The sequence below is a fragment of the Barbus barbus genome (genome assembly GCF_936440315.1).
Source record: "Barbus barbus genome assembly, chromosome: 21".
In the NCBI taxonomy this organism is placed as follows: Eukaryota; Metazoa; Chordata; class Actinopteri; order Cypriniformes; family Cyprinidae; genus Barbus; species Barbus barbus.
The window spans coordinates 8,945,775-8,958,360 of NC_136749.1; the positions used below are offsets into that span (position 1 = coordinate 8,945,775).

Consider the following 12,586-nt stretch of genomic DNA (forward strand, 5'->3'; position numbering starts at 1 on the left):
AATGAAAATGAATGAATATTAAAGTGTGTAATTTTGATATCTCTTTTCTCTTTCATTATGGAAAGAATCACATAACCTCCATTGACTCTAATGAGACAAGTTTGGGAAGTGCTATAGGTAAGTGTTTATTTTCACACGGTTTTCACAAACTCAACTCTTCCTGTGCTTTTTTATTTTAAACCAGTCTTGCATGAACTACATTCTTTAGTGTTGAAGACACTTTGATAAATGGCTCTAATGTAATTTAGCTCCAATTTTCCAGACATGTTGTTTTTCAGGAGATCAAATGTAGTTAAATTATTATATGTTTTCAGTGTAATATTTGTTTTTGAGCCATTAGCTGAAAATTAATTGTTCAAAATTGACATACCTACCTTTATGCTTTCTGTGTGCATTTCTTCCACAATTAACAGGTCAAGCAGCATCTGAGGAGCTGATCAGAAACACGCTATCTGCAGTAGAGGCCATTTCCCAACATCCCGCTCTTCTCAGCCTCTATCACTGCACTGTGAGTATATGCCAATTTTTCATATTATGATTTTAATTTTGTCTCTCCCAATTATTTATAAATTATTTAAGCATCTTTCCAACAGCATTTAGATACATTTTTGTTGAAGTGTGCTATGGGAGAATTACACGGATTTCACAACTCTGTTTGTCTCCCAACAAAAGTGTGCGCAAGGTGTTGATAAAAATGTTCTGGCAAAGTTGGTCTCTAAACTCTCTATTTGACCCCATGCAGACGTTAAAACTTCCCCTCCATAAGGACAGGCTCACAAACACAATATATCAAGCTGTGTATCAGAGCAGCAAGGGCTACATTCACGTCTAACCTGAGATCTCACATCCTCACGCCTGACAGAGCTACAACTGAGATCACGGCTCCCCTCTGCCCAGCACTATTATTCTCACCAACCTCTCGGCAACAGGAAATCACTCAGGAGTGAAGGGAGTGTGTATGTGTGTATATCTCTCTGCGTGTGAGGCTTTTGTAATGAGTATTGACATGCGTTCTGTAGGACCGATGCATCAGGAAGCATTGAGAGGACACAGTTTCTCTGATACTCTATAATAGAAGAAGACACCTTAATTACAGTTCACCAGGAGTCATTAAATCCCATTCTTCACTCTCAAAACACACACACACACACACACACTCCATATAGCATCTGAATGACCATAGTTTATTGAGACTGATATGCCATAGAAGAACTGTTTTGGATACTCCAAAAAACCTTCAGTAAACTGTTCTTAAAATGGGCATCGGATGCCCATTTTCCACAAGTTTGGATGAATCTTTAGAGTCTTCATAAGAGCTTCAGCGAGGTATTAGTGCGAAATAACACCCTTTTTACCTTGTCAAAAACAGCTCTGTTCACACCGACCCATTTCAGTGCATGTCCCTTTAAATGCTAATGAGCTCTGCTCACCCTACCCCTCTCTTCCATTCTTGCGTTAAAGTCATAATTCCTATTCATGTAGTTATAACTGCTCAAAAATGATTTAAATTAAATTTGTAAATGACTTAGTCATTAACAAACACCTTTATTAACCCTCTACAAAGGTAACCTAACCTTAATGTAGTGTTACCATGTTATTGTTACAGAAAACGTACACAGTTTGTAATAAAACAATCACCTTGATGCATTGTTCATTATTGACGTGCGGTTATGAATTATATTGAGAAGGTTCTAAATAGAAATGATAACTAGCAGTCTGGTGTAAAATGATTCACACAAACATAATCACATTTATCAGGACACATTCCCTTCAAAAACAAAAGTAATCCACTACATCTTCAGCGGCTAAGATGTCAGGAGTAAAAGACGACTGCTATGTTCATTATTACATCCAACAACACAACACCTCAATCGCTTCTCAGCTTGTCTAACAGACATTTCTTTGCTGGATGAAGGACCACAGTGTTTCCCATACGTTGATTTATTTGTGGCGGCTTGCCACAATATCCACATTGACGGCCATAAATACCCACCGCCCCCTGCCATCAGCTCCAGCGTCTCACACACGAGCGTGACTTCAGCACAAAATGAGTACAAAATAGCGTTTTCTAGCACCTGTTGCTTAATGACTGTTTGGACTTTTAAATTTGAACATAACTCGTCTGTTAATATGCTCATAGTTTGGTACTCAGACGCAGGCAGTGCTCTGAATGAGACAAAATAGTAATATAGCCAAAATATAGTCACTTTTTAGTGTAGATGTTGATTTTATCAGACGATGTCGCGGTTATAAATCAGGATTTAAGGATTATAGTGAGAGTGATTCCTGGTTAACATGTAGTATTAATGGGTCGTGTTTATTCATTATTTATACTTGTTTTATATATGACAACAGAACATTATGTAAATGTGAACAGCTATATTGGGCATTCAGTTGTATTACAGTATGTGACAGTTCATAGAGTAGAAGAGATCTGAAGTGCCAAAACTTGTCTGAACACAAACTTGATGCAATGGCATCATAAATATGCAAATTAATACATGACATCACCTGCCACCACAAGTCTCACAAAATCCTGTGGGAAACACTGGACCATCACCTTCAACTCAACCTTGCCAAGACAAAACTGCTTGTGGTTCCATCAAACCCATCGTTTCATCACAATTTGACCATCCAGTTAGGCACATCAACCATAACTCCTTCAAAAACAACCAGAAAGCTTGAAGTTATGATTGATAATCAGCTGACTTTCTCAGACCACATTGCTAAAACTGCCCGGTCCTGCAGATTTGCTTTATTCAACATCCATAAGACAGGCCCTTTATTTCGGAACATGCTTCACAACTCCTTGTTCAAGCTTCTTAATGTTTGCCTACAGAACCACCACTGGCTCTGCACCCCGTTACCTAAATTCATGACTTCCCTCCATGAGTGAACGTCGCTTTATTGTTCATCCCAAAGAGGCACAAAATAATTTTCACAGACTTTTAAATTAAATGTTTCCTCCTGATGGAATGACCTGCCCAACTCAATCCGAGCAGCTGAGTCCTTAGCCATCTTCAAGAATCGCCTAAAAACACATCTCTTCCATCTTTATTTGACCCTCTAACTCTAGCACTCTCTATTCTAATTCTATTCTGTTTTCTATTCTGTTTTCTTTTTATTTATTATATAATTAAAAAAAGACACAAACAAAAAAAAACTTGCTATGTGTACTGCATTAAGCTAACTGAGACTTGTTATAGCACTTGCATATCATTGCTCTTTTGTTGATTTTGATTGCTTTCATTATCCTCATTTGTAGGTCACTTTGCATAAGTGTCTGCTAAATGACTAAATGTAAATGTAATGTAAAATTTCCAAAACTGCTGTGAAGTTATAAAAGTGAAAAAGTGACCCATTGGTGACCCATTCTCATTTAACCCATCCAAAGTGCACACACACAGCAGTGAACACACACACCGTGAACACACACCCGGAGCAGTGGGCAGCCATTTATGCTGCGGCGCCCGGGGAACAGTTAGGGGTTCGGTGCCTTGCTCAAGGGCACCTCAGTCGTGGTATTGAGGGTGGAGAGAGCGCTGGACATTCACTCCCCCACCTACAATTCCTGCCGGCCTGAGACTCGAGTCCGACTCTCTAGCCATTAGGCCACGACTTCCCCATGACATGTCATGACATGACCCTTTTTTCCCATTACACTACCATTCAAAAGGTTGGGGTCACTAAGTTTTTTGTTGTTTAGTTAGTTACTTTTAATCAGCAAGGATACATTGAATTGATGAAAATTGACAGTAAAGACATTTATAATGATACAAAAGATTTATATTTCAAATAAATTGTGCTTGTTGAACTTTTATTAATCAAAGAATCCTAAAATTAATAGGATTTAACATTATATTATAATTAATAATTTTACTAAAATTACTAATTTTGCTTATTTTTAATCAAATAAATGCAGCCGTGGTGGGCATAAGAGACTTCTTTTAAAACATTTAAAAAAATCTTGTTGAACAAATTTTTCTTCTTACAGAAGAATTTTGAAAGGTAATGTATATTTAAAAATGCTGTTTGAACAAACAGCTACTTGAATATGCATTGTGTGTGTGTGTTTTTGGGTGGGGCATAAATGTCTGGGAGATACTACTATCTTACATAATTAAAAAAGCCTAATTAAAACAATGACATTTTTGAAAATAAAATCTTGTTGTTGTAACATCGCGTATCAACGTATTATTGCTTATTATTATTATTATTATTATTATTATTATTATTATTATTATTATTTAAAAATATGGTCTGGAAAATCAAAGTTGTCAAAATCAAAGATTTGTTTGACATTTTCATTAAATTGTAACTTTTTTCAATATAAATGTTTTTTTTTTCCCAAAACCATATGAAATCAACATGAATAGAAAAAGTGCATTTCTTAGAACTAGATTTTTAAATGGTATTCCTTTACTTTATCAAATATCCCTTTTATTCGTCATTGACCCATATAGTGGCTCTCTGGGTAGACAGCTCACAAAGTTTGATTCTGAGTGTTCAAACATACCTCAACTAAGCTACAGAGAAAGAATTACCATTATACTGACATTCACGACAAACGTCTCATAAGGTGCGGGCAAGAGATCAAAGATGTGCCACGGGTTTAGCATAGCAGCTGTACAATACTTGCAGCTCAGAGAAAAAGCTTTGTGTCTTACAATAGAGACAGAAGAAGAGAAAAATTCATGGATAACCTTTACAATATATTTCTTTGGTGTTCTTTTCACTTAAGAGTCAGAGAGAGTGAAATCCTTTGTTTGAGAGATGCCCACAGCCATCCACATTAAGACACCTGTGCGCAACATTTGCTGCCGTGCTGCTGATTGTAGTTGGTAATAATCGTAAAACCTGATTCTAATTTTCAAAAGAGCTGGCGTAAGGCCTTTTGTTGGAACACACTGTCTATGATCAAAGGGTAGATCTGACATCACATTTCCATGCAAATTGGAGCTGTTCAGAGCACTATCTCAGTCTTCTGCTTCCAGCTGTTTCACTTTCACTCACGCCGTGTGTGTGGTCTGGTGAGACTAAGCACATATAGGTGAGATTTCTCACTTGTAGAGTAATGCAGACTTCTCTCTTTGTTTCCCCAAGGTTGTGGATTTGATTGTACCACCACTGGCGTCTCTGGCCTTCAGTAAGAACGGTGAGAACACATTTCAACTGCAAATAAGCAAAGACAATTTTACACTACCAGACAAGGTTTGACACATTATTCATTCTTTTTTATTACTATTGTCTACATTTTTGAATAATAGTAGTCATCAAAACTATGAAATGGCAAAAATGGAAGCAAACTAATTGGGTGTTTCTTGGGTTCTGTGGACTCTCACAGAACCCGTTTCACATTCTCACAATTTTTGCCAACTAACAATGTCCAAGAGTGGATATAGTTTTATATAAAACCCAGTCTCATTGGAAATATGGGTCCCACTTTATATTAAGTGTCAATACCTGTGTATTAAGCTTGCACGGTAGCTGCACCATTGCACTCGTGATGTCGAGCGCTCGGATACGAGTGAAACAAGGCATGGTTCCTTTGGTAAATGCGTTTTTATCTTGTTTTCTCATATAAGCTTAAGGTAGAGTTTAGTGTAGGCAGTGCATTAATTTCAAATGCAACATTTTTAGCACCACTCACCAGACACATATACATATATGTATATGTGTATATATATATATATATATATATATATATATATATATATATATATATATATATATATATATATACAGGGCCTGAAGTTAACTTTTTTGACCACCAGCCACTGTGGCAGGTGGATTTAAAAATCCACCTGCCACAGTAACTTTTTACCAGCCAGTTTTTTTTTGCCTCATAAAGGTGAAAAATAGAAATCACACAAGCATTATTCTTTAACTTGTAAGAATACACATTTAAGTGCTGTCAAGTTATTAACGAAATCATTACAAGTAATAATAACTCTTAGACTATATATTTTTTAATCTTTGTATTCATTGATTTGCTGTGTCACAGACATAGTCATATGTCATAGTCACACCGCGATAGAAAAACAGGAATACACACACACACACCGTGCTAACTCAACAGATATAAGTTAGACCTAAGTTACCGCAGCTCGTATGTAAACACATCACACACGGACACGGCTGTGTTGATGGCTGATTTAGTCTGTAGACAGTTCCTGGCAACTGTTAATTACAGCCTTCAGGAACCGTTAAGCAGAACTAAATGAATATTACTGGTAAATTAGTTACTGGGTACCGGACATTTTCTCACCGGTTCCCAACTCCCAACATACACACGCACACACATCTGTGACACACAAACGTAGTCAGAGAAGGGCATCATGTTCTTGCCGATCGCGTGATCGTTCCGAAACAGAAGTCGCATCTTCTCAAACTGCGCTGCTTTCATGGACGTCAGTGCCTTGACCGCAGCGGTCTCCTCCGGAAGCGCAGTCTTTGATATTTTGCAATTTATTGTGTGTAGGTGGCTTTTTGATGACTCGTGGTCCTTAATTGCTTCTAATTTTAAGTTTTTAGTCCCGATTACAAAAGGATTTGACTTCGCTTTCTCTGAGCCATACATACGGCAGTCACTGCAGTACATTTAATCTGTACTGCGGTCATAAATCAGCCACTCACGAACCTTGCCGTTGTCGCCACTTTGTATTAAAACGTCGTCTTTTACTTTTCTTTGACTCATCCTCATCTTTTTGTTGGTTGTTCGTTTCAGCCGTTCGTTTGTACCTTGAGCTAAAATCCAACGAAAAGGCAGACTTAAAAAAAACAGACGCAAAAAAACAACAACTCAATTCTCATTGGCTACCCGCCAATGTGGCAGGTAGATTGACGGTTTTACCCGCCAATTGCAAAATTCACCCGCATTTGGCGCGTGGTCGGGTGTTAATTTCAGGCCCTGTATATATATATATATATATATATATATGAAACTATTCTGAAACCTGTATTTAATAAATACTAACCCCCAGGACATAAGAGTGCACAAAGTTGAGGGGGAAAAAAAGCTGCTCTTTTATTTTCTTTGAATGTTTTCCAAAAGTTATTAATAATAACACAAGTATCAATAATTTTTTGCTTATTTATTTATGTGAATGGGTTGATAGGCATTTTGCATTTGCCTACAAGTAAATATCTAACCCTTCTGCTGTGTGTCCCAGTGGAATGGCGTATTGTGAGTTTGCGTGTGCTGTCAGAGATCACTCTGCTGCTGCTGCTAAGCCAAGACGAGGTGGAGGAGAGAGAGAAAGATGGAGGGAGAGAACGAGAGGCGGAGTGGGAAGGTGAAAGCATCTCTTCCAACACTCGCTTGCTGACGCTCATCTCTGAGGCCCTGCTGCCACAGTAAGACTCACCACTCACTTACCTATATTCTGCTCTCTCTGTTTACTCCTCCATCCTCTCTATTTATTGAAACTAAGATTGTGTCCTAACCAGGCATGATGTGATGCGAAGCTTCCAGCAACAAACAATTTGTCTGTGCACACTGAATGCACACAATAGCTGCCAATAAGGAGATATTTAATGCTTAACGTACAGCCTGGTTTTGGACCAGTGATATTTGAGTGTGACACAAATAGAAACCAAGTCATTGACAAAATGTCTCATCACTCATTGCGTGTCACGGTTGGAAGTTCTTAGGATAAAAACTCAGACGAAGAACTAGAAAGAGAGGGGGTCTGTAGCTTATTGATGCATGTTCACTGAATGTGACCCCCCCCCCCCCCCGATGGAACTGTTTAGGCTCGGGAGGGGGGAGTTATGTCAGACCTCTGTTGTGTGTGTCTTGTGTTTACATGCCCATATTTGGTTTGTTTCCTGTCCTTGTTAAATGTGATTAGTAGTTTATTCTGTTCCAAGTGTGTTTGAGTTAATTATCCTGTGTATTTATAGTCCTGTCTGTTCAGTGTTTTGTCGTCTGGTCTACTCGTTACCCCCGGTGTTTGATGTCTGTGAGTTTGTCTTGTCCTGCCCTGTCTTCAGTAAAGTCTATTGTTTCAGTTTACATCCTCGTCTGCGTGTCCTTGATCCTCCCTGCTGTGTGCACCGTGACAAGTGACACTACTAATTACATAAATACAAATGTTTTCGTGTATGTATCAACAACAAAAAATGACACAATTATCAACGCCATTTTTATGAAAAGGCACATTGAGTTCGGTCCAGAAATCCTAAGGTGAACTGATTCAATTCCTAGAAAATGCATCAACACTTTATAAAAAGGTACAATGGTTGATAACCTCTTTAACGACTACTGTCATGAATTAACTTGTATCATACTGTAGACATTTTGCATAGCTTTTGTTTAATGCGGATTTTCTCTGCAGGTACGAGACTCTGCTTCTGGAGCCAGATCCTGTACCGGTGTATGCTCTTAAACTGCTGGTGTCCCTCACGGAGCACAGCTCGCCCATCAGCAGGTAATCAATAAGACTTTCCACATACACAGCTATTCCTACATACTGTGGTGGATTTTTGCCATTTTATGCCCTTTTTTGCTATATTAAGTAAAACCACGTCCTTAATTCGACAGGTTGCACAGGTACACCAAATCCCCCTCCTTTTTGTGTAACCCTCAAGATGAGCCCCTCACACATCTCATTCTATAAACGGGTGATAGGATATAGAACGATAGCCACCATGCTGTTACTCATACTTCTCTCTCTCTCTCGCTCTCTCTTTCCAGTGGGCAGTGGTACGATCTGGTTTACTTTGAATACCATACTCTAACCACAAGACAACAGCTTGTCCTTTAATTAAAAATACTAACTAATAATGTATTCTAACAGAACAGTATACTAAGAATTTTTGCAGGAAAAGTTTTGGACAAATAAACTTCTAATATTACCAGCGATACAAGACAGAAGACTGTCTTGAGGCATTTCTTTCTTATGTGTTTCTGAACTCAGTCTTATTAGGTTATTGATCCTGAAATTGTTAAAGTAGGTCATGCCGAGCAGTAATGAACTTCAGAGATGCCGCACATAGTTACTCACTACATCCACAGACTATGCTTTATGCTACTAATATATATATATATATATATATATATATATATATTAAGTCTGAGATAATTTAATATGATTTGAAGGCTCTAAATCTGTATCTCTTGTGGATCTTAGCTTTGTTTGGAATAGTAGCTTACATATATAATGGCTGATACATACACAGTCCTCCTCAGATTTTCTCAAAATTTTCGTCTCTTTTGTCTTTCATTTCCTGCCCTGTTCTTACCACTTCTCTCTGTGGGCTGTAATGAGTGTCTGGGTGCACAGGTGAGGGAGTGTGTGAGCGTGAGTGTGTGTGTGTGTTTCTTATCTCATCCTCATCCCCCCGCTGTTTCTCTAATGGCTCCTGCTGGCCTCCTGCACATTGTCTTTCTTGGTGCTGATAGAGCTGAAGCCACATGGTTGAACTATTCAAATTGATGTCACCAATCGGAAAACGTTCGTCAGTCGCCCCCCCCATTTCCACTCACAATAGTGAAATTAAATTGCGTTTGCCAGTGCTTGATAAAGTCCTAAAAACGCAGACCTTCTCTTGATGGGTTCCAGGCAAAATGAGATTGCAAATGAGGGACATTAGTGGGTTCCGTGCGAGCATTGGCGTTCTTTTATTATCGGTTGTGATAGTAGTTCAAACTTTCCAATTATCAAGAACCTTTGGCCACTCTTGGCTTTGTGCAGACGAAAGCAAATATATGTGCTGTTAAGAGAGTGGTGCTGAACGGCTTCTCTAAAGTGTTAATTTTATCAGTATTAAGAATTTATTTCTAGAATACATTGGCTATTGCTCAGGCAGGGGATAATGAACTAGTTTCTTACCAGTATGTTTAGTTAAATCTCTTAATGGGCTGTCTGTCTCAGCTGAAGGAGGAATGTGTCTCACTGATGGTATGATTGAATTAAATTGACTATTTAGTCCTTGCAATGAGGGAGGGAGCATGTGATTGGCTGCGACAATTGGCTGTGCATTACTTGCCAGGCCTCACCTCTGACCTCTTCAAAAAGTTTAATGGGAATGGATGTGCAGGCATTCCATAGTCACTGAAGCCTGGAAATAACAGAAAATGTTCAAATTGTGCTTTCCAGGGCTGGAAAAATCATGGAAATAAATGAGATCTTAAAAAGTCCGAAATTTACACAGTGAATCTAAATTTTTTCCATAGGCGTAGCTTGACGTTTGAGCTTGGGGGTCAAACCAAGCCATTCAGTTTGGTCAGTCAAACTTTTAAATACATTTTAGCATTTCTGTTGTAAACGTACAAATTCACACTCCGTGTACCATTTTTACTATGATTACGTAGAGCAGCAGCAAGCGCATTAGATACATTGCACGCGATTTACTTGTAAAGGCTGCGCTGTCTATTTTTGCTTCGTTATCAATAAACACGTCAAAATGCACTATAAACATGTTTGTCAGCAGAATCGCAAAGTAGACTTTAAGCAAAAAAATAATTACCCACTGCTTTAAAACAGATGTTTGTTGGACAGGGGATTCAAGTTAAACTGACGAAAGCTGCAGTTGTTGTATGTTGTAAAAAAACCCCCACTAAATATCCATTTACGCCATGCAGAAGGCAAGCAGTATCTATTATCTGACAAAATGCAGATTCGTCACATGACGAACTCTTACACAAATGAGAGGCTCCCCTGGCCCCCCAGCAAGCTCCACGTATGATTTTTTCTACCTAAGTGCTAGATCACCCAACAATTACAATCGGAATTACAAATGTAAGTGACTGGGAACCAAAACTGTTTTGTTCCCAACATTTCTCAAAATATGTTTGTCATTTCATTTGATTAAATTTCACAGGCAAAATCCTGTAATTCAAAAGGAATCCACGCGATCAGGAATTGCACACGAGGATGAAACTTTCCCGATGTAGATTTTGCATCAAATTAAGTGTTTCACACATTAACAGATATAAACTCGCAAGTGTGAGTTATAAAGTCAGAATTGCAAGAAATAAAGAACTCACAATTTTTAGAAAGTAAGTCAGAATTGCGAGTCTTTTTTTTTTTTTTTTCTCAGTAGTGCATGACGAAGTCAGAATAGCGGGCATTATAAAGTCTGAATTCCGAGATAAATTCACAATTCTTAGAAATGAAGTCAGAATTGCAAGATAAAAACGTACAATTCTGACTTTTTTTATCGCAAATGCAAGTTTATATCTTGCAATTCTGACTACTTTTTTCTCAGAATTGTTAGATATGAACTCACAATTGTGAGTTTAAAGTCTGATTCTTGGGGCGGGAAGATTGATATGTTCTCAGAATTGCTAGTTTATATCTCACAATTCTGACTTAACTCGAAATTGTGTGTTATTTCTCAGAGTTGCGACTTTATTTCTCAGAATTTTAAGTTTATATCACGCAATGCTGAGAAAAAAGTCAGAACTGCAAGTTACTATCTCAGTTCTGAGAAAAAAAGCCAGAATTGTGATATGTAAAGGCCGGGAGACACCAAGCCGACTTCAAAGAACTAGCGGCAACGAAAGCTGATGGTGCTGTCGTCTCGCATCGGCAACGTCAGACCAAAAAGCCATGTTTGAACACACCGCACAGACTACAGCTGACTGCAAACTAACACGTGCGTTCTGCGCCTGCGTGAGAGGAATCAACTGTCTATGTCAGCGGCTATCAATGGTAAATATTCGTCATTTTAAAAGAGAAACGGAAAAAACAGTAAGCCAATTCTCAAATAACTACTATGATGACTTTTGTTCTACCCACTTAAAAGATAGAAGTACTTGTGTTGTCCAATCTATACAGACTGTGTCTGTTCCCCGAATAGCGAGGTCAAAATATAAATTTAATGCAGGATCTAGAAAAAATCTGATCGTGATTAAACCAGAAAAACGCAAAATAAATGAACAAAAACTATTTTTAAAGCTTGGGCTCCTAAACATTAGATCACTCGCACCCAAAGCAGTTATTGTAAATGAAATGATCACAGATAATAATTTTGATGTACTCTGCCTGACTGAAACCTGGCTGAAACCAAATGAATATTTTGGTCTAAATGAGTCTACTCCACCAAGCTACTGTTATAAACATGAGCCCCGTCAGACTAGTCGTGGCGGTGGTGTGGCAACAACATATAGTGATATTCTCAATGTTACTCAGAAAACAGGATACAGGAGGTTTAACTCATTCAAAATACTTCTGCTTAATGTTACACTGTTAGATATGCAAAAGAAATCTCTCCTGTCTCTTGCTATGGCTACTGTGTATAGACCGCCAGGGCCATATACAGATTTCCTAAAATAATTAGCAGATTTCCTCTCAGATCTATTGGTCAAAGTTGATAAAGTGCTAATTATCAGAGATTTTAACATTCACGTTGATAATACAAATGATGCATTAGGACTAGGGCTTTGCGATTAATCGAAATCAAATTGCAATCGCGATTTGAGATGTTGCGATTTGCTAATCGCAAAGCCTGCGATGTGGATGCGATATTACTCTGTTCCAGAGCATATGCGTGACTGCCAGCCTTGAGGGACAGTCTTACTAACCAATAGAGTGAGTGCACCTCCGCACTGCTTTAGCCAACTGCGTAAACGCCAACC

General features: G+C 38.3%; 1 protein-coding gene across 1 annotated transcript in view; it reads left to right on the plus strand.

Annotated features, from left to right (window-relative positions):
• LOC306887908 (serine/threonine-protein kinase ULK4-like) overlaps window positions 1-12,586 on the plus strand; it is a gene marked incomplete at its 5' end in the record, with an annotated part of 228,790 nt that overhangs the window by 104,143 nt on the left and 112,061 nt on the right. Inside the window, 5 exon segments of the mRNA XM_079445936.1 lie at window positions 66-117; window positions 414-508; window positions 5,104-5,155; window positions 7,173-7,356; window positions 8,340-8,432. Of these exon segments, the coding sequence (XP_079302062.1) occupies window positions 66-117; window positions 414-508; window positions 5,104-5,155; window positions 7,173-7,356; window positions 8,340-8,432 (476 nt within the window).